We start from the raw sequence: 20,036 nt of genomic DNA on the forward strand, positions 1-20,036 counted from the left end.
ATTCGAAAAAATAAACGAAGGAGGTATGTAAGATGATCCTTTTGCTTTTACTTCGGGTCAAAAGGGGCACACAGAAATACAAATTTCATTGATAAAGGGCTCTATTAATTACAATTCCGAATTATTTATATTTTGTTAGCTTCCTCTGAGATCCCCAACAAGTATCAGATGACGTCAAAAAAACAAGCTTAGGCTTTTTGGCGTCCGCTAAGTAAATGTTGAGGATCTGCACAGGTTATGGCTTTCATTTAACTTCATGGGGGGAGAATTTCAAAAGCGATAACATCCTTCACAGTTGTAGTCGCAGGTGTAGCAGCTCTTTGCGACAGGTGCGCAGCTGCAGGGTTTATAGCACGGGTTGCAGAATGGACTGCGTCCGTAGTCCAGACATCTCGGCTTAGGATTAAGGACAAACGGAGGATTGGCGAATCGGTCGTAGTAGACCTTGGGTGCCCACTTCTTTCGCTTCCTGCGACGCTTCTTCTTCAAGTAACATATGCACTCGGCGTTGGGTATAAGCTTACGAAGAGTTTGCTCCAAGTTGGTGAGATCGCACTCGCAGCCAAACTCTTTGGGGAACTCATTCCCGGCCACACAGGTGCATTTGCCCTCTTGATTGCACGTGCACTCCGCGTCCTCGTCGAAGGATTCATCGTTTTCCGCGTCGGGAGATGGAGCACATTTGCAACAGCGACAGGTATTCGCCTTCCCACTTGAGATGCAAATTGGCACCTGTTACGGATGTATGGATGTTTATATTGCCATTCTACCGCGAATGCTGCATATCATACCTGTATGCACCTGTACGTCTTGTTTTTGGCATCGGTCACAGTTACTTCCCGGATATCCGGCGGGCTTCCTCTTTCCGATAAATATTCCAATGTGTTGGGTGGTGTTCCCATATTTCCACCTTTTCCCAGTCCTTGATTGTCTATTTCGTTTCCGCGAGGTCTTAGATTACTACCCATCATGCTTGGACCTTGACAACTACAAGTATTTCCGACTCCCATGCCTACCAGGCGCTTAAAACTCTTTCTTTTGGTGGTTTGCTGGTCATAATTTTCATGGGGACTTTGTGTTTCCTCCGGAGGAGGAGTCCGTTGTTTTTCAGAGTCTGGGCACTGGCAATTTCGTCGGGTTTCGGGTTGGCGATTTAAATTGTTTTCCTCGGCATAGGCACCATCGTAGTATCTGAAATATGAATGGAGATCAAAGATCAAATTGAAATAGTAAATATAGTAGTAATAGTAACATTTTACCCTCTTGGCTGCCCATTCCAGTCATTTCGATTGCTTTGATACGCTTCGCTGTAAATAACAAAAATAACTTAAATAAAATATACAACCTAAGCAGAAATTTAATGTTTATAAATACCTATATCGGCGCCTGTCACTGTGGGAAAAGAAAAGTTAGGCGTTACTTTTACTTTATAAAATGACTTACTAGTGAGCATATTCATTTTCATTTTGGGGTCTTGCTCTTCCTCTGGGTCCAGTTCCATTTCCAGGTCCAGACGGTGGGAAATAATAGCTGAGTAAACAAAAATGTAGCTTATATAGAATTTAATTAAATTCGAATGTAAGTTCTTTAGTTCTTTATGCCCAATTGGTTTCGAAACTTACCCTTGTCCCGGTCCGGGATATCCTCTGGGTCCCCGACCAGGATATCCTCTGGGTCCCGGACCAGGATATCCTCTCGGTCCCGGACCAGGATATCCTCTGGGTCCCGGACCAGGATATCCTCTGGGTCCCTGACCTGGATATCCTCTGGGTCCGGGACCTGGATATCCCCTGGGTCCCGAAACTGAATATTGTTGGCCTGGATACTCCAAACTTTGTCCTTGGCCATACGGTGGTGGATCGTTCTTGCTAAAAAAAATATATTTACCTATGGCTTTAAAAGTGCTAGATCCTATGACTCACTTGACTACGATCAGCAGGATGGTGGGTTGAGCTTGAGGCTGTGCTGTAACCTGCGGTGGTGAATTCCCTTCCATACGTGGCGAAGTACTGCCCCCCCTATTGGGAGCTGGAGTAGTGCCACCGCGCTGAGTGGGAGAAGAAGCCCCGTCGTAAACTGGACTGCTGACCCCACTTCGGTTTGGGGTATAAGCCACTTCATCTGGATTACTTTGGTGATTTTTGTATTGATTGGTCTGCTTTTCATTGGATTCGGCAATGGTAATCACACTCTCGGCTGATTGAAATGTGGAAATGTGATGGGTGTTTTCCCTATCAGTTTTGCGATCAGCCGTGAATCCAACGGGCTCCGGCCAGGGAAGGAAATCGGAGTGCCTCAGTACACAGTTCTTGCAGCGACAGGCGCTCTTCTCCGGCTTCTCAATCGGGTTTTCACAGAACATAATGGCATCTGGTTGTCATCACTACCAACGTCCTAACCCAAGCCCCTTCAAAGATCTGTTTGTAAGAGAGTCGAAAAGTATACGAAATTTCGAATCTATTGAATTTGATGGGACTGTAAAAGATTGCTTTAAGGTCATTTTTTCTCCTTTTAAAGTTTATATATTGGATCGTTATTGATTGATCCTGTCTTTGGGCCTTAATAAATGCTTTGAATTCCTTTTGACCTTAGATACTGTCGAAATAGATAGTTTCCTTATTGGATCCGTTCCCGCCGATGTTATGTTTGGTTGCACCTGCACTCCCTTGTTGCATTGGACATTTTCAAACATGACTTTATGGGTTCCTGGCGAATTTACCCTTTGGTTTTCACTTTTAGCATTATTTCGCTGTTTTAAGGAGGACGTTTTGCAGATCCTTACAATATTTATTGGATTCCGGTGAGTTTCGGCATTGAGCTCTGTAGTGCTGACTGCCATATCGCTGGTGGCTATGATATTTACAAAACTATTTTCAGTGTTGGGTTCAGGGTCAGTTCGATGGGTTTGATCTTCCGAAGTCGTTAGCATTTCCTTCTCCAATTCCTTAAAGTAGTCCTGTTCCACTTCCAGCTCAGCTAGCTTATTGCTCGCACTTCGATACCAGTCATCATCGTCCACCTGCTCCTCTTCCTCCATGTAGGAATAAGTAAGGTTTCCTCCTCCTTGACGATAATCGCAGCTAGATCTGTAGCTTGATGTTTGAGGGGAATCAAGCAAGTACATGGATTCCCCAGTAGGATGATAATACTCCCCGCGATCGTCCCCTTCTTCATCTGATTTAATACTCGGTGGTGGGGCCTTGAGACATGGAGGAGGATATCCAGTTGATGTCAGGGAATTTGCAGTTTCTTCGTTTTCCTGCCCCAATGAATAGACCTCCTGGCTTCTAAGTGCGCCGCACTGATCTCTACAGCATTCCCTTGGACACCACATGGTTGTGCCAGCATCCTTTTTGGATGTTTGTTGGATTTCTGTGAGCTTACTTCTGATGCTTGGTGCTTCCAAGATCTTTGACAGATCCTCTGTACTACTTCCTTGATTCTGCATATGTACGTAGGTAGTGGACTTTGACAGACGTTTTCGTTTTCGCTCCTTTAACCAAGGCAAACGTTCGAGATGGGATTTCTTTTGAATATAATTTTCTGGAAGGGGATAGTTATAGTTATCGAAGGATGGACACGGTGGAACCGATTGAACGATCAGCGGTTGGACAGGCAGCTGCAACACCTGGATCGCTGGTAGTTTGCCATGAAACATGTTCATTTGATTAAGGCTAGCCTGCATCTCCTGCTGCTTTAAATAATTGCCTATATAGTTGTTTATCCGGTCAATTGCTTCACACATAACATCGGTTAGAACTGAATGATGGTTCGCTTGAGAGCTAGAGGTTTGATCTTCATTATTCTCGCTGTTATTAGACTTTTCATGATTTTCTTCCAGTATTTCGACCTTTTTGTCTTGCAATAAGCTATCTAATCCCAGTAAAATATCCCCGATCTCATGAGCAACATGCGGTTTGGTTGTATCGCACGTTTCTTCCGTTGGAAGTGAGCTTACAGTATCATATTCATACCTTTCCCCCGCATCTAAGCGGTTGAAAGGCGGAAATATATTTCCATAAACATTGGGCATTGCGTTGGTGCTGAAATCGAATCCCCATTGGTGTCCCATCTGCATGGGGTCATACATCGGAGGATAAGTTATAAAGTAGGGATCCCTTCTTCGTCTTCTTCGAGTCCTTGGCGCCACAAAGCCATTTGCTTCGATATTAAAGCTCAATCGACGGGTTCTTCGCATCGTGGTGGTTCGGTTTACAATAGGTGCAGCGGTATCCAGTCTCATCTGGGATCTTCGTTGCCTCTCCAACATTTCTAAAAACCCTCTTATCTTATAGAGTGCTCACTTGCCACTAGCAGGTGAAAAACTAATATTTTAAATGAAAATTTTGACAGCTTGTCTAAAAAAGTGAATACACTTCACGTAGAGCTAAAAATATATGATTACAAAGGAAGGTTCACTAATTACAGCAGCAAATTATAATTTAAATCTTTAGGTAAGCACAAAGAATTTCTTTATTTGTCTTCTAAAGTTTGTTTTTTGTTTAAGAAGTGCCTATATAATGAGTTAAGAATGAATGCAAGTATAAATAAGTGAGAGTAATCACTGCAGTTCAGCGGAATCGAATGAAGTATGGAATTTTAAAAATAATGGTTGAATCGGAAGTCGATCTTCACTTCTTCAGGCCCATTGGCTTGTTGCGTACTCCGATGCGGGTATTCTCGCCGGGGATCTGGCTGCGAAAATGAGCCCACTCCTTCTGGTAGTACTGAAATAATGCCACCGGATCGCAGTGCATGGATTTGCGACGTTGGCGAACTAAACGGGGAAAGAGGGGAATGACTATTAAGTTATTTAAAAACACCGATTTGATAAAGATTACTTACCCGAAGCAGATCTCCGATTGGAGGCGCTACGCGGATGCGACTTGCTCCGGCGGCGGCGTTGCATCCTGAGACGGTCTTCATTAGCCTCCGACTCGCTGCTAGTAATAGATGGTTCCTTTTCCCGGCGGGTCTTGCTGCGGCTGCGACGCCTTCCGTTCACCTGAGATTTTTCGGGAACTAAATTCTTCGCCGACATTGGAGGCACGGAAGCATCCATCAAGAGTTTTTCCTTAAAAAGGCGAGCTAAGTCCGCAAAGCTGGCCCCACCAACGGAGCGCTCCCTTAGATCGTCATCCTTGTCAGTCTTGCACTCCTTCTCCTTGGCAGATGGACACGGACATGATGGAGCCGCATTCTCCTTATCCTTCTCCGCACTTAGTTTGGCACGCGAGCTGACGGTGCCGCGCTTATGCAGGCCGCTGAAATCGCTCTCCTTTGCGTTCTCCGCCAGGCGTTCCTCATGCTTGATGAGCTTGCGCAAGTCTATATTGGGATGGGATCGGATTAAAGAAGTGGCCATTAGCAGGGAAGTGAGGATAGCGGATAGTGGGTATGAGATAGGTGCGGTGAATCAGGATGGCAAGATGTAACTAGAAAATGACGTGCATTTATTATCAATTTCGACTAACCGAAAGGTTATAAAAACTGGACACCGACTATTCAACCTAAGAATATGAAACTTTGACCCGAATCAGAAGGGAGAAATTTACCGAACGTATTTTATAATTGACGTTACTTTCAGCCCATGCGACGTGCATTCAATAAATTAAAACTTTCCTTTGTATGTTTAATTGAATATTTAATTTAATTTACTCTTTGTTTTAATATTTTTACAATTGCTTTTGGTTTTTTGTTTAAAGTTAATTTTCTTCTGTTACATAGTTTACGTTTTTCTCCTTTTTTATTTAGCTTGAGCGTTGACTTTGATAATAGTACATAGCTAAGAAAATGATTTCCACAGTTAAAAACAAAAACGATAAATGGAATCTTTACTACTTAAAAACTAGGTTGAAAATGAGAGGTTCTGGAATAGTCCGAATTGGTTGATGAGAATTATTTGTGGGGGCAGGGAATTTGAGCTAAACTAAGATTAAACTAAGGCTTATGTACGTATTTCCGTGTGTGATTTTGTGTGGGTTTTTATTATGCTACTCTTAGCTGATAAATGGGATGAACTCTTCTCACGATCTAACTCGATTAAATTTGACGGACTTGATTTGACATTTAGTTTTCAGAAAACATTAATGCTATTCGCTTTTACACAATTTTGGCAGTGGTGCTTTGTCTCAAACGAGTATATTAAATGGGTACATTAGACCGTTTATCATTTAACTTCCACTTTGCCAAATGTAATCAGAAATTAAAACTGGAAAAATTACTGAATCGAAATAGCTGTGTTTTTGTGGTTTTGGAGGGATTTGTGGCCTAAAAATACCTAAAAACTGAAACTTATTACTCATCGTGGCTGTACACACTAAAAGCTATACGTGATTGGTGCTGAATGATGCGTTTCTTGATCTGGATGATGATTAGATGACACAGGGTGCTCAGCGACGGTATCGAAAGCGTCGGAATGGCGCCCTCAGTCGCCTGCAGGTGACACGCACCTCCTTCTTCAGGAACTGCGAGATGGCCAATGACTTCACGGCAGCCGTCGCCGCTTCGGCGGCACAACTGCTCGCCGCCTTTCCACTATTCGGTGGCGCATACTTGGAGATGTCAAACTTCCGCTTCGGCGTCGTCTGGTGTGGGCAATGCTCATGCGAATCGCCTGCCTGGGTGTTGCTTAAATCCAAATCGGTATCCAAGCCGTCAGAGGATACCGTGAATATGTCGGAATTGTCACCCAACTTCTCACTTGGCGAAATACAGCTGCCTAGACTTCCGTTCAGCTGGGGAGTTCTTCTCTGATGCTGTTGAACTGGCCCGGTACTTGGTGTCGAGGTGGCCTGAAGTCGCTGGCCATTATGCAGCGTAAGCAAGAGTTTTTTACCCTGTGAGGAGTCTTCAGGCGGCGTTGTTACCGATATTGAAGGTATTCGAGCTCTTTTTTCAGGAGGCTCAGTTTTCTGCATGCCCATGTCCTGCTCTTCGTAGGCATCTTCGAAAACATCTTCCTCCTCCTCCTCCTCCTCTTCTTCTTCTTCCTCGACATCCGCATCAGTTGCTTCGATTTCCGCCTCAACATCCTGCTGCTGATCCACAGAATCCGCCATGGTTTCATCTTCGTCGGGCAGACTTTCCATTTCATCCGCCTGCGGTTCAGCCTGCTCATCAACATCGGTCGCTGGCGGAGTCATCACGGCATCTTCCCGGGAATTCTGTTTATCATCAGCAGGTGATCCACCAGAGGGCGAGTTTCCGCCTCCTTCGTCATCTTCATCGTCTTTGCTTAGCAGATTTTCTCTCGTCGCAGAAGTCGTTGTAGTTGTGGTAGTGGTTGTGGTCTGTTCCTCTTCCGTTTCCATTGGCTCCTGCTTTATAGGCTGTAGCTCAGCAAGACCCATTTTCTGGAAATTAATTCGCTCATCTGGCAAATTTCGACTGCCACCTAAACCACCTGCGTTCCGTCTTCTCTGAGCTTTAGGCCAGCCCGTGCGATTGGACTTCAGGCTCTTCCTTTTCCTATAATAGCTGGCATATAGATTGAGATTACTCATTCGTCGACCGGGTGGGTTTCCTCTGGATACATCTTCATCATCATCTCCACTCCCTGCACTTCCCATTATTAAATCGCACAAGTCAAACTCGCTTGTAAAGCAATCAGTAGGTGGTGGAGTTTGTGGTGTGTTAACAAGTCTTTCTTCTCGTCCTTCAGACTCCGCCTCCGGTGATATCTGGTCATCATCTATATCGTACTCTTTGCCAGCTAGCTCCAGGTATTTGTCTAACTGCCAGGCAACGAAGCCAGGATTGCAATACTGACGGGCTTGATCCAAAGCTTTAAGGGCACACGGTTCCATTTCGTATTCGAGCAATCCCTTCTTGCTGGGCAATTTACGGACTCCACGAAACGCACCCGTTCCGGGAAGATGTTGGGTAGCCGGTCGCACTGTGCCTGCAACCGAATGATTAACTCTTTTTTTCCGCTTACCCAGAAGCGCACTTGCTGAGGATTCCCTTTGACTGGTTGCGAATTCCAATCGGCGCGAGTATATCTGACTCTGATTACGAGCCGCAGGTGTCAGGCGGCGACTTCTGATGGGTGAAGATGTTGCGGGCGTAGGAATTGGCGCTGGCGGGGAATGATCATATTTGTTTTGCCCCCGCCTCATTCTCTTTACTGTCTCGCTAATCTCGGTGGCAAATCGAAGTTCCTCAACAGGAGTGGCAGCTTGAGAACGAGTAGTTCGGGGAGATGAAGGTGCTACTGGTTCCTGTTTTATAGGAGTTTTGAGCTTTGGTGCAGGTACAGGAGGAGGTGGCTCTTCTGCTTCTGAGTTCGTTTTACTTTGTGAGTCCTGACGCTGCCGTATAATGCAACTGACCAAAGCCAGAGTAGAAGCATGTTCTCTAGGGGATTTTCTGGGTGGTAATTCGGCAATCCGGGCCAGCTGCTTATTCCTGCAGGTTATGCCGCTCCGTTGACTGTTGCTGCAGCTTGAACTGGATGTGCTCCTCACCCTCTCTATCAGCTGCACTCTATCCCCCATAGAACCCGAGGCAAACTCCCTTTCCAGTAATTCTGGGGTGCTCGCCTTGCTATCACATTTGGCTGTGGCAGTGGCCGAGGAATTTCCCTCCAACTGCTGCAGTTGCTCCTGTTCCTGTTGATAACGTTGTAGAAGGTGAAGCTTTTTGTTCTTGTAGGTCGCGGAGGAGGAAGAGGACTGGACTTCCTCCTCCTTCTTAACTTCCTTCTTGGGCGCGGGCTTCTGATCTTCCAGCTTGATCTGGTCTCCCTTATCCTGCTTTACTTCACTTGCCTCGCGGCATAAAGCACAACTGTGTGCTGGCAATGTTTTGGCCATGGGTATGGGACCCATTTCATAGGGCAGTTTCCTATAGTTAGTGCTACCATAATACGTGTAATAGTTCTCTTCACCCGCATCCTGTCGCAGAAAAACTCTATTCCAAAGCTCTCCACTTGGCAACGATTCGAAGGTATACTGCATTCCCTGAAGTCTTTCGCTTTTACTGCAATCAAAGAATAAATCTATCGCTGGTGGCACTGCCTTCGTTTGTTTAACTTTACTTTTCGTGGGACTTGACGGTTTCTGGCTCTTAGCGCGGCTTCTCGAAGGAGATTTTTTGACCTCCGTTAACTCAAGCTCTCCGGCACTACGATTAATGGTTAATCTGGAAAGCCGCCTAGCTGCTCTTTGTTCACGAGTATCCGCTGATTTACGAGGAGCTGCCGTAGTTCTTCGTTGACTACCAGCAATGTAGTCTTCATCGCTACCACTACTGCAACTACTGTCCACCTCCTCATCTAAATCTTTATCTAATATGTCTTCCAGATCTTCCAACTCCTTCACTTTCTGCTCTTCGATAACTTCCTTCTTTATTTGTATTTTGGGCTTTACTAATTCCCCCATCCTATCCTCCAGTTTATTGGCCATTTTTCGGCAAGTTGTCTGCCTTAGCTGCTGCTGCTGATGACTGCTGGCGGTGGCTGCTGTCACAATAGCCGTAGCTGTGCGACTGCTCTTCCTGGTGGCCACCAATTGCTCCTGCTTTATCTTGATCTTTAGCTGCGGTTGAGGCCCTTCTTCTGGCTGGATGGGGGCGCTTGGAAAGCGCTGCTGGTTACTATTGCTACTACTACTCCCTGTTGATAATTGGCGTTGGAAAACCTCCTGCGGCGCTGCTCCTCCTACTTTTCTTCGCCTTCCCACTGCTTGAGCTCGCTTGCGTATGCTAGAAGTAGGTAATCCTGAAGATTCCTTAGTTTCTGCTTCGCTGGTGCTAGTGTCTAGGCTGGCGGAGGAGATACTGTATCGGCCTCTTGCATCCGAGGTGGTTTGTCGATCGACATCCGTGGGCAACTCACTGCTGCTCCTTGTGGTTGGTACCGCTGTCCTGGGAAACATAAAGTTCTCTGCCTCTCCATTCAGTCGTTGTAACTCTGTTTGTCGGATTTTTTGGAACTTTACAATCAGAGAGGGCGAATCCACTTGGTTGGGAGGTCTTCCTCGCCCTCTGGGAGGCGTAGCACATTCCTCCCTAGTTTCTACTACTTTATAAATAGAAGAAGGCGGCAACATGGCTCTCTTTATGGGTGACAGACCGGAGTTCTGTGTTTTCCTTCGTCCTGAATTCGTTGTTGGCGTTGCTGCGGCTGTTGTTGGATGTTCCTGACGCTGAAGCTCAGAAAGACTACCAGGTGAATTTCCCTGAACCTTCTTGCCACCAGGGGAAGGCGTTTGAGGTGATGCCACTGCAACTCCTTGAAACTTTTCTGACGAATGCTTTCCCTTGGTTATCCTTTTGGACTTCTCCCGCAACGCTGGCGATGGCCTCTGACGGGGACTCTGCAACTCCTCATTACTCAACGATTCATCGACATCCATGTCAAGTTCACTCTCTACGGGCTCCTCCTCCAGGAACCTATTCACATCCGCCGAACTTTTAATTAGAGTGTCTAGAGCCAGAAAATTATCCGAATTCTTGGCAAAGAGCTCGTGATCTTTGCTCTGCAAATGGATATTCAGGATATCGTACTCCAATTTACAGATCTCACACACTCCACCTTGTTTTTCGCTCGAATCTATTGGTTCGCGACAATTGGAACGCGGACTATTCGGTATCGCAGACTGTTTTTTAACTTCCTGCAGAGAAGGATGCTGGAGTGGCTTTGCTTCCCCAGCAGCTTGTTTGTCTTTCTGTGATGTGCGTGAACGCAAAGGCTTGCGGGTCATGCTATGCTCCTTATCCTTGGTCTTCGACTTTGTTAGTAGTCGAAAGGCGCCGTCTTCGCTGCTTAAATCTATCTTTGGCCAGTCGTCTGGCTGCTTGATAAGATGGTAGTAAGGTCTATAATTACGCTTGACGGATTCAATCTTCACATACTGCTTTTTTAGCTGTATATGATGGGGGCTAGCTGATGCTGATCCTCCTCCACCTTCCTTCTTACCCTCAAGGTATTGCTTAAGCTCGGTCTGAATGCGCTTTATAAAGCGTTGGGCATAATCCGTCTGCCAGATGGTATAGCTTCGTTTTAGGGATGTCGTGGGTGTGCTATTGCCACTGTTTACCACTCCAACCGTGCTCCTCCGCACGCGACTCAGTATTGCATCCGCTCTTGATTGCCTCTGATTCGGTTTTCTTGCCGAACCATCATTTTGCTGGTAGTGATTCGTAGGGGTGCTTGGTGTGTTAGGTGTACCTGGTGTTCCGGGGGTTCCGCCTATGACCTCTGGCTTATCAGTGACAAAATGTGTTATATCGTCACTGAGAAAGAACTCGAGATGTCCACCCAAAGCTTTGATGTCGGACTCAATGCGCTTTGCTAACTGATGATCGCAAATGTCCAGGTAGAACTTAAAGTGGCACAGGGGGCGTTTGCTCTTTATGACCTTTACTTTAGGAGGAGTTGCTGCTGTTGCGGAAGCTGCTGCTGTTGAGTGGCTAGTTGTTGTTGCGAGTCTGCTGGCGCTTTGTTTGTCCGACTGCGGTTGCATACCTTCTGGCGCAAATTAGCTGCAGCCAACGGACCCAGAATTAAAGAGAAAAGAAATTGCAGAAACGCCATTAATTAAAATTTATTTTGAAGGGCTGAGCTACAGTCGAATTTCAACAAATTAAAGCTTTAGGAATTTTCTACCAAATTCACAAAGTAAAAAAAAGGTGTATGCTTTAATTAATTTAATGAAACTTTAGATTTTACAATTGCATTAAAAATAAATTTAAAAATCAGACCATAAAAATGATTATTTACAAAAAAAAAAAAAAAATTGAGCGACACTAATATTAAGATCAACTTATTACATCCAAACACGTTGTAAATGTTCTTATAAAATACAAATATTTAAAAACATTTTAATAAAAACAGGAACCGCTCTTATTAATTTTCCCTCCAATTTTAGTTGAAATGAAGTTGTACCAGTCTAAAGCTGTAGTTATAACCATAGATTTAATTGGTTTGCTTTTTAATTTTTATTTAAAATTCGACCGTAGCTGGAAATCCAACACCAACCGCGTTTTAAACTTGATTGCCACGAAAAATGATATAAAACAAATAAATCACTGTGGGAGAAATCCTACTCCCGGCGGTTCTTCTTCTTCTTGTTCCTCGTACGTTTCCCGATGTGTGTTATGCAATTTTGCATTCGGATACACACAAATCAAATCAATAACTGCACTTGGATGCATTTCGGTATGTATTGCCTAAAAGGCCATCGAGTGTTAAGTGTGAGTTAATTTATTTTAATTCCAAACTAAATGGGAACACAGAAACACAACCCAAGCGGGTGGAAGAAGAAGAAGCAGCAGCTGTGCTGCAGAATAGAGCTGCCAGGTCGGGGGGGCTACGCTTAGCGAGGCGTTGCCAGCACGCGGAAAAATTAGGGGTGACACAGCTGCAATATAATTGTACTGTATTGCTGCGTTTGATTAAAAACCAGTTATATTTATAATCTTCCTTAAGTAAAAACACAAAACAGGCACGAAAACACATGTGGAAGAATAGTGATTCAAGAAAGAACTAACAGTTGGTGCTGACACTTATTCTTAGTCACTCATTCTAACATCGGCTTGTATATAAGCTCTTTTAATAGAATATTCTTTTCTATATTGAAAAAATTATTATTTCATTTTATAAAATCACCCTAACAAATATATGTATGCATCTTATCGTTGTGTTTCTTGCTAATTTGCGCAATATGGCTTATCACATTCCATTCATATTTGTTGTTTTGGTTTTTTACGTCTCCCAAAAAACAATGCGAATGAGCTGACAAAGGCATAATGGCCGATGACCGATATTAAACTCATAATGACAATTAGTCCGGCAACCCTGCCGTGCTCAGTACTAACCCACTCGTAAATACTTGCAGATAAATTGTATGCCTAGCCAATATGCACTGACGCGCGTCAATATATATATAACCTGAAAAACGAGCACATCAGCACGCTGCGCTGGCACTTTTTCTGCCCTCGCTTTATATTTGCCATTACAAAACGAAACGTTGGCGCAAAGAGAGACGAAAGAAACCCTAGTGGCAACCCTCAAGCGGTAGCAGTAGCAACAACAACAAAGGAAAAATAAGAAAAAGAGTAGGAGTGCACAAGGAGTAAAGCGAAAAATAACACGAAAAACGCACAAAACACAAAAAGAGAGTGGAGGGAAAAAACAACACACACACACACTTCATGTATACAGTTGCGTTGGAACTTATAGCACTTTCAATTTAAAATAACCGAAATAGACATTTTAATGAGTCACACTTTTGTGCATTAGGTAAATAAAATATATTCTGTAAGACAATTTTCTTATTTATATTGCAAATTCAAATTGCACATAGACATTTCCCTAACGCTTTACCCGCTGCTGTACGAGTACATATATATGTTTGTGGATGAAATTCATGTGAAGTTGCGGATGAAGCTTACAATGTGGTGGAGGCCGAAACACACGAGCAAACGCAGAAAAGCAGGCCCAGGGCAGCAGCAACAACAACTATTACTAGCAAGCCAAACACAAAAAACACACAGAACAGTGGGGTCACAAGAGCCATGTGTTTAGGATTTCTACTGAATTGTATTTATGCCACAGTACGTGAACCTTGCCAAAGCAGTTTTCCTTCGATGTCGGGCCGGCCTTTATTCGATATTCCTAAATTTGTGGTCCGTATGAATTTTGTTGCTGCAAACCACTGTGCCATGGGTATGTATAGTGTGTTATTCACAATTTCCAAGTAATACTCGTTTTTATATTTTCTTTTTTCCATTGCTCCGTATTTCTGCCTGTGCCGCTGCTCTTTTTCTTGCCTGTGCTTTGTACGCACGTTCGTTGGGGGAATAAAAACAAATTGAAATGGTGACGAATCGTTTGAAATTTAGCCGAAAAGCCGCAACCAAAAAACATTGTGAATAAAAAATAACAAATCAAAAACAATCACACACACACGCACGCACACACACTTGTACGGATTGCTTACCTTTTAAAAATTCACGGAGTTGCTCGGCTGATATGTTCCTATAGCCCAAATCATTTAGATACTGGAGAATGGCCCGTGCATCCAATGGCAAATGTGACATTTTACTTTTCGCCAAGTAGAGCAATCGTTCTTGATATTCGTAATGTTAATTATTTTTTGTTTATATTCCACCCTCACACATACACTCGCGCGCGCACTCGAGCACACACAACACACGCACACGAATGCAAAATCGCCGTTCGTTTGGTTTCTCTTTCTCGTTTGTTTCGTTCGCTTCTTCTTCCTTTTGTTCGTATTCGTCTTCGTGCGCCGACAATCGACCAATTTTCACTGTACTTTTGCTCTGCGTTGGCCGTTTTTGAGTTTATACTTGCATTTACTTGCGTCAAGTTAATCAGTTGCAATGACTAAATATACACAACTGTAAGGGAACGATCGGTTTAAGCGTCTATATGCCGTTCGTTCGCCCGTCGTTCGTTTGCTAACGCCTTTGTTATTTTTATGCTTTTTATCAGGTTTCCGCGGTCGGGTGGTCGCCAATTCGATTGTGCACGCACAGTTCGAGTGTCGAAATTGGGCTTTTTCTTATTTTCACATATTTCCTCGCTAGTTTTATAACAATTTTCACCAATTGAAAATAAAGTGTACACGGACAGGGCAGCGCACACACGCTCGGCAACCAAATTTTCGTCGTGTTATCGATAACTAAGCTGGCTGGCGATGGTCGATGGTTGCTAAGCGGCGTGACTGAGTCGCGGTCACATATCGTTCTAAGAGAAAAAGTCACGGATTAATGGTTTAGTTCAGGTCTAGTTCAATATTTATTCGTTTTTCGTGACGAGAGACATAAATTATTCATATAGATTTATATATTTAGTCAAATATATACACCAATGTACTTTCACTTTTGTTAACATGCATCTATGATGTATTTCATATATATAAAATTTGTAATTGGTCCTTGGGTTTCTTAAATATGAATCCAATACCCACAAGCAAAGCTATCATTATTATTTTAATTTCGTTATTTAAATGATTTTATATAATATTAGTTGATATATTTCAGATAAAATAATCCAAAAAACCATTCTTCGAATGTTGCGATTTGAAACATCGTCACCGAAGGCTATCGCCATGTATCGATGAGCAACGACAGTCCGTCCCTAACAGCAACGCGAAAGGTTTTTGTCTTGCTTTCTTGTTGCTTTGTGTGATTCTCGAGTCTCTGTTCTGCGTCTGCGTCCCGTTCTCGTGGCAACGAACTGATTTCGCCCCGCGTTCGTGCTCAATCGTAAATTCGAAATAAATTAAAAATGTCTCGCAGCTCGTACCTGTTGTGTGTGCTGTTTTTAGGTGAGCGAAAGAGAGGGAGAAAAATTAAGAAATCGCCTCGCGATCAGATTTTACGGATACGTATCTCGTTATTGCAGGCGCCAGCTGCTTGGTTTTTAGTGCGAGTGCAGCGCGGAACAATCGAAGGGGTTACAAGGCCACGGAGCCGCCCACCACCACCCAGCCCCCGCCGACGGCCAAGGAGTATCTGGACAGTCAACCCGGAATCTCCACATTCGGCATCATCGCCATCATCTTCACCGTTATCGTTCTCTGCCTCGTCTTCTACTACGGCATTATTTGCTACCCCTTACTCTGTCGCGATGAGAAGAAATATCGGTTTATGGACGTATCCTCAACCATTACCGCCGCCACATCGCGATCCATTCAGTCCATAGAGAACTATCCCGACCAGAAGCACCACCATACGTTGGCCTGATTCGAGGTGTGGACACCCGAAAAATAGTGGTTTAGTAGTACTTCTATTTAGTAACGCGAAAAAGACTTAAATGCCAGCCAGAAACGAAAATCCATTAGTATGACTACAGATTTAGGTCCTAAGTCCTAACAAGAAATATCTCGAATTTTATCTCTATATACCCTTTTTAAATGTCCTATATTTTTGATCGAATTTCGTAACAAAACAGTACTGCATATAGCAATAACCAGTTGAGGAGTTCGCTGGAAAGGGAATTAATCATTCATAATTGTAAATTGGGTTTCCTACGCATCCCCGACTGTTTCTTTATCTGTTGCTTCTCTTAATCCCGGACTCAACAAGTTTGGCCTGTCCTCTGGCCCTTTTTCCTTGTCCCTCCTGCATCTTTGGCCTTTTTTATTTCTTTTAATGCAGGTAGTTTTAGCCGTTTACTCACCGCTGTGTTCTCTGTTCTTTTTTGTTTGTGGGACAGAGCCAAATTGTGGCAATTGAGTCACGTTGCCTGGTTGTTTCTTTCGAAATCCAAGGGAATTTAGCGATCTTTTTTGTACCGTCTTCACGCAACCCAATTTGCATTAAGAATCCGTATCGTACTAACAGACGAACTCTTTGTGATGCCTCGAATTTTCCAATACATTTTTAAACGGCGATTCGCGTCTCTTTATACACAGGTTGTACTTAAATCGAAACCAAGTACTTAATTAATATACCATGCCAATCATAGTTTAAGCGCCAATTTGCCACCACGAATACATTTAAGAAATCTTCAGTTTGTGCATTTAGACCAGCATGAGTATCTTTCTATATATTGTGTCAAAAATACGTTTTTAGACGTTATCTAGCATTAAGTCTATCAAATTTTATATACAAATCTTTTTGGAGCTTTTATGTGAGTTTTACATAAAATAAATGGTTTTACCGCAGCAAACGGTAAAATTCTCACACATTTTATTGGAATTTGGGTTGGTTATGAACTAATTATTCGGTATTCTATATTAAGTTCATTGATTTATAAGAACTATATTTATTCAGCGCTACGTTGGAATACATTTTTAAAAAACAAATGTGTATATCACTTGTTGATTCTTGCATGTGATGGTGCTATTGAGTTTTTGAAAAAATCAAACATATTTGATGATTCATTTCAAAAAAATAACTGATGAATGAACTATACTTGGGCCAAATACATTTTGATGAGGAAGAAGATTTAAACTGAAGTTTACAGATATCAACAATTCTTTTCTTTGTATAAAGTTCAACTTATGCATTTAAACTCGCTATGCACGAAACATTGTGTAATTCATTACCAACTCCCCGCGCTTTTCCGCACCCGATTAACACTTGCCCAGAATTTACACGATTTGTTGCACAGTTTATTCATTTTGTGGTACATAGTTTATATGATCGTTGGTTTCAATTCGTTTAGATCTATGTGAGGATGGTAGAAAACGCTAATAGATAATTAAGAGTTATTTATATTTAGATACGCTGGCTGACTAATGAATATCATTCAGAATGCAAGTGTTTGTTAGTTTAATAAGTGGAAATATGAGCTTGGGCCGCACAGTCTTGATCTCCGATCCTCACAGCCTTACAGCTCGTCCTTATCCAGATCGATGTCGCTCAGATCAATGTCCTCCTCGGTGGGCAGTTGGCCATCTTTGCCGTCCCAAGGATCCACGGACACAATCGCCGGCTTCTTGGCTCCGCGAACAGGCGCCGTGTGGCCACGTCCGTAGGAGATGTCGCGCAGGAACTCGTTGATGCCGTCCTTGGAGAAGGAGCCCTTGAGCACGGAGAATTTCATCTTCTTGAAGTTGACCACAGCCATGGCCGGATAGCCGAATCCTCCCACTTCGAGCGACTCTTCCAGGGCCAACTGCTGGCCACCTTCTGCCCAGGCCCAGCCCCATTGCTTCTGCTTGAACTTCTCGCCCAGGGTGCGCAATGTGTCGAGGAATTTGTTGCGGCACTTGGCATCGCAGTCGAGAATGTGTGGCAGAACGGACACGACGCACAATGGCTTTCCTTCGCAGGCAGTTTCAAAAGTGGATTCATTGGTAATCTCGATGAGTTCGGGTGCTGGCACATTGGCCACATGCTTGTCACTGGCCCACGAGACAATATCCGAGGCAGTGCGTCCGCCATCATACTCCTGGGCGTCACTGGCTCGCTTGGAACCCGCAGGGAAGAACTTAATGGTAGGGTACCCACGCACATTGTATTCGGCGGCCTTGCTCTGATGCGCGGTGGCATCCAGGGCGCCCAACTTGACCTTGCCCTTCAACTCCTTGGCGGCCTTGGCCCATTCGGGTGCCAGGTTCTTGCAGTGACCACACCAGGGGGCGAAGAATTCCACCAGCCATATGTCGTCGGAGTTCAGGACCAGTTTGTCGAAGTTGTCCTCGGTGAGTTCGATGACATCATCGCCGGAAGAGCTGCCGGAACCGCCAGAAGACGATCCACCGCCGCCGCCCAGGACACCCTGCACCTTCTTCTTGACCTCCGCCAGAGCGGCTTCAGCGATGGCCTTAGCGGTTCGCTGACCATTGTAGTCCGTGGGCGACTTCTTGTTGGCGCCAAAGATCTTGATGGTGGGAAAGCCACGTACACCGAACTGGCCACTCAGCGTGCTGTCCGCATCTGCATTCACGGAGCCCACTTTCACGACTCCCTTCAATGCCTTGGCCAGCTTCTTGTACTCGGGCACCAGGCTCTGGCAATGGCCGCACCATGGAGCATAGAACTCCACGACCCAGATGGCGTCGTCTTTAAGCACCTCCCGGTCGAAATTCGAGGGCGTCAACTCCACGACACCATCGCTGGGCGAATAGAAGGCACTAACGCTGCCCACGACAAATGCCAGCAACAAAATGCTCGCTGCGGGGGCGTATCGAAAATGTATTATTAACATAAATTGTCTATTTCTTGCACGGGCCGGAAACTTACCCAGTTGCCTCATCTTTGTTGAGTTTGCGAAACCGCTTACGTGTCTATCTCTCCCGGGTTTATCTTAACAAATTCTTAATCAACGCGTCTTGTCGATAGGCTCTTTTAAACTAAACTATGTGTAGAGATGCGGCTTATATTTTGCTAAAAAAAAGAGTACACGTCACTGCGAGTGCGGCGTACTCGCGATAGTTCCATACTATCGATGTGACTATCGATGTAGAAGCCGGCAAATACGGATACTGCTGATAATGCGAAATAAGTCAAATCTTATATATTTTTACAAATAAAAAGGCATGATTCTTTATATTTGTAATTCTAATTATATGTAAATACAAATAACGAAAGTAAAATGGTCCGAGAATTTTATTGCCACTATCGATATATTTCGGTATTTTAGACTGGTTCTAAAAATTCTTCAGAGCTGCCAGATAACTTAAAAAATTTGTTTATTGGCAATACTCTTGTAATTGGCGGCTATTTCAAAGTTGGTTTCTTAACACTTTAATAAAAACCAATGCAAAAAACTTAAATGTTTTAAATTTCTGTGATGATACTTTTGACATAAAATAACCAAGTAGAACCCCAATGTACTACTATTTTTGTCTTTAAAGTTGATAAAGTATTCTTTTTGTTATCTATACTACAAAAGTTTACTATATTATTTTTAGAAAGCAGCGTTATTAAAAATACTGAAAAATAAAAAATATATAAAACAATTTATTGGTGAAAAGATTTCCCTTTCATGTCACCTTCTTAATTGTATTTACTTTGTTAATTCCCCATTTTAATTGTTTTCTTTCCGAAAGTTATTTAATTTGTGTTTTCTGGAAGCTTTGGCTTAATTTACTCGCACATTGTTCTGGCTCTCCAGCTTCTTCGCCCACTGCCCACCACCCACCATTCGAATGACCCCTGACCCTCGCCATTTTCGTCTGCGTTCGTTGCGTGCGCATATGAGATAAAATATGTGGTCAATTTTACTTAATAGCGACTTAGTAGTAGTGTTGCCAAGATTTATGTGACGTTCATATTGGCACAGAAAGACACAGAGTCAGACAATTTCCTTTTCTGCCATTCAAGAGTTAATTGGGGGAACTGTTCAGTCAGGGGACTGGATTTTCCCTTTATTTTGCGTGTTATTTTTATGATTATTGAATTTTAATGCATATCGAATGCACACATAAAGATTCAATGACACAAAGTCATAACTTCTCGGGCGGCTACAAAAGCGGTGGGTGTGGCCAACCCTTTTTCCAAAAGTAATATTTATGCCACATTTGGCCTGCACTTTTTGCTTTCAGCATAAAAAGGCGTAATATTTGTATTAACTTCGGTAAAAAAAAAGAGTCTGGCCCCCGATAAACTTA

General features: G+C 43.6%; 6 protein-coding genes across 7 annotated transcripts; 1 reads left to right on the forward strand and 5 right to left on the reverse strand.

The window, feature by feature from the left end:
- Nucleotides 1–28: 28 nt before the first annotated feature.
- On the reverse strand, nucleotides 29–2,493 carry LOC117141485 (uncharacterized protein CG42266). The gene is made up of 7 exons (XM_033304966.1): nucleotides 1,923–2,493; nucleotides 1,623–1,868; nucleotides 1,444–1,530; nucleotides 1,375–1,392; nucleotides 1,260–1,307; nucleotides 792–1,191; nucleotides 29–732 (listed from the first exon to the last, which is right to left on the reverse strand). The coding sequence occupies exons 1-7, from the start codon at nucleotides 2,360–2,362 to the stop codon at nucleotides 271–273; spliced, it is 1,701 nt and encodes a 566-aa protein (XP_033160857.1). The 5' UTR covers nucleotides 2,363–2,493; the 3' UTR covers nucleotides 29–270.
- A 23-nt stretch (nucleotides 2,494–2,516) lies between these two features.
- On the reverse strand, nucleotides 2,517–4,632 carry LOC117141478. Its single transcript, XM_033304955.1, has one exon. It carries the CDS (start codon nucleotides 4,268–4,270, stop codon nucleotides 2,534–2,536), a length of 1,737 nt encoding a protein of 578 aa, XP_033160846.1. The 5' UTR covers nucleotides 4,271–4,632; the 3' UTR covers nucleotides 2,517–2,533.
- LOC117137535 lies at nucleotides 4,632–5,062 on the reverse strand. Its single transcript, XM_033299033.1, has 2 exons — nucleotides 4,846–5,062; nucleotides 4,632–4,777 (listed from the first exon to the last, which is right to left on the reverse strand). Exons 1-2 carry the CDS (start codon nucleotides 5,060–5,062, stop codon nucleotides 4,632–4,634), a joined length of 363 nt encoding a protein of 120 aa, XP_033154924.1.
- A 61-nt stretch (nucleotides 5,063–5,123) lies between these two features.
- Nucleotides 5,124–14,033, reverse strand: LOC117141466 (protein chiffon). Of its 2 annotated transcripts, none has more exons than XM_033304931.1 (3): nucleotides 13,947–14,033; nucleotides 6,453–11,487; nucleotides 5,124–5,328 (listed from the first exon to the last, which is right to left on the reverse strand). In XM_033304931.1, the coding sequence occupies exons 2-3, from the start codon at nucleotides 11,466–11,468 to the stop codon at nucleotides 5,221–5,223; spliced, it is 5,124 nt and encodes a 1,707-aa protein (XP_033160822.1). In that variant the 5' UTR covers nucleotides 11,469–11,487; nucleotides 13,947–14,033; the 3' UTR covers nucleotides 5,124–5,220. The 2 variants fall into 2 exon arrangements, with proteins under 2 accessions (XP_033160822.1, XP_033160832.1); XM_033304941.1 differs by lacking the exon at nucleotides 13,947–14,033 and adding an exon at nucleotides 11,984–12,250.
- A 1,063-nt stretch (nucleotides 14,034–15,096) lies between these two features.
- On the forward strand, nucleotides 15,097–16,668 carry LOC117141501. Its single transcript, XM_033304991.1, has 2 exons — nucleotides 15,097–15,299; nucleotides 15,377–16,668. The coding sequence occupies exons 1-2, from the start codon at nucleotides 15,260–15,262 to the stop codon at nucleotides 15,715–15,717; spliced, it is 381 nt and encodes a 126-aa protein (XP_033160882.1). The 5' UTR covers nucleotides 15,097–15,259; the 3' UTR covers nucleotides 15,718–16,668.
- Nucleotides 16,669–17,068: 400 nt separating this feature from the next.
- Nucleotides 17,069–18,849, reverse strand: LOC117141491 (protein disulfide-isomerase A6 homolog). The gene is made up of 2 exons (XM_033304980.1): nucleotides 18,667–18,849; nucleotides 17,069–18,597 (listed from the first exon to the last, which is right to left on the reverse strand). Exons 1-2 carry the CDS (start codon nucleotides 18,677–18,679, stop codon nucleotides 17,309–17,311), a joined length of 1,302 nt encoding a protein of 433 aa, XP_033160871.1. The 5' UTR covers nucleotides 18,680–18,849; the 3' UTR covers nucleotides 17,069–17,308.
- Nucleotides 18,850–20,036: the final 1,187 nt, after the last annotated feature.

This window comes from Drosophila mauritiana, chromosome 2L (assembly GCF_004382145.1).
Source record: "Drosophila mauritiana strain mau12 chromosome 2L, ASM438214v1, whole genome shotgun sequence".
NCBI lineage: Eukaryota > Metazoa > Arthropoda > Insecta > Diptera > Drosophilidae > Drosophila > Drosophila mauritiana.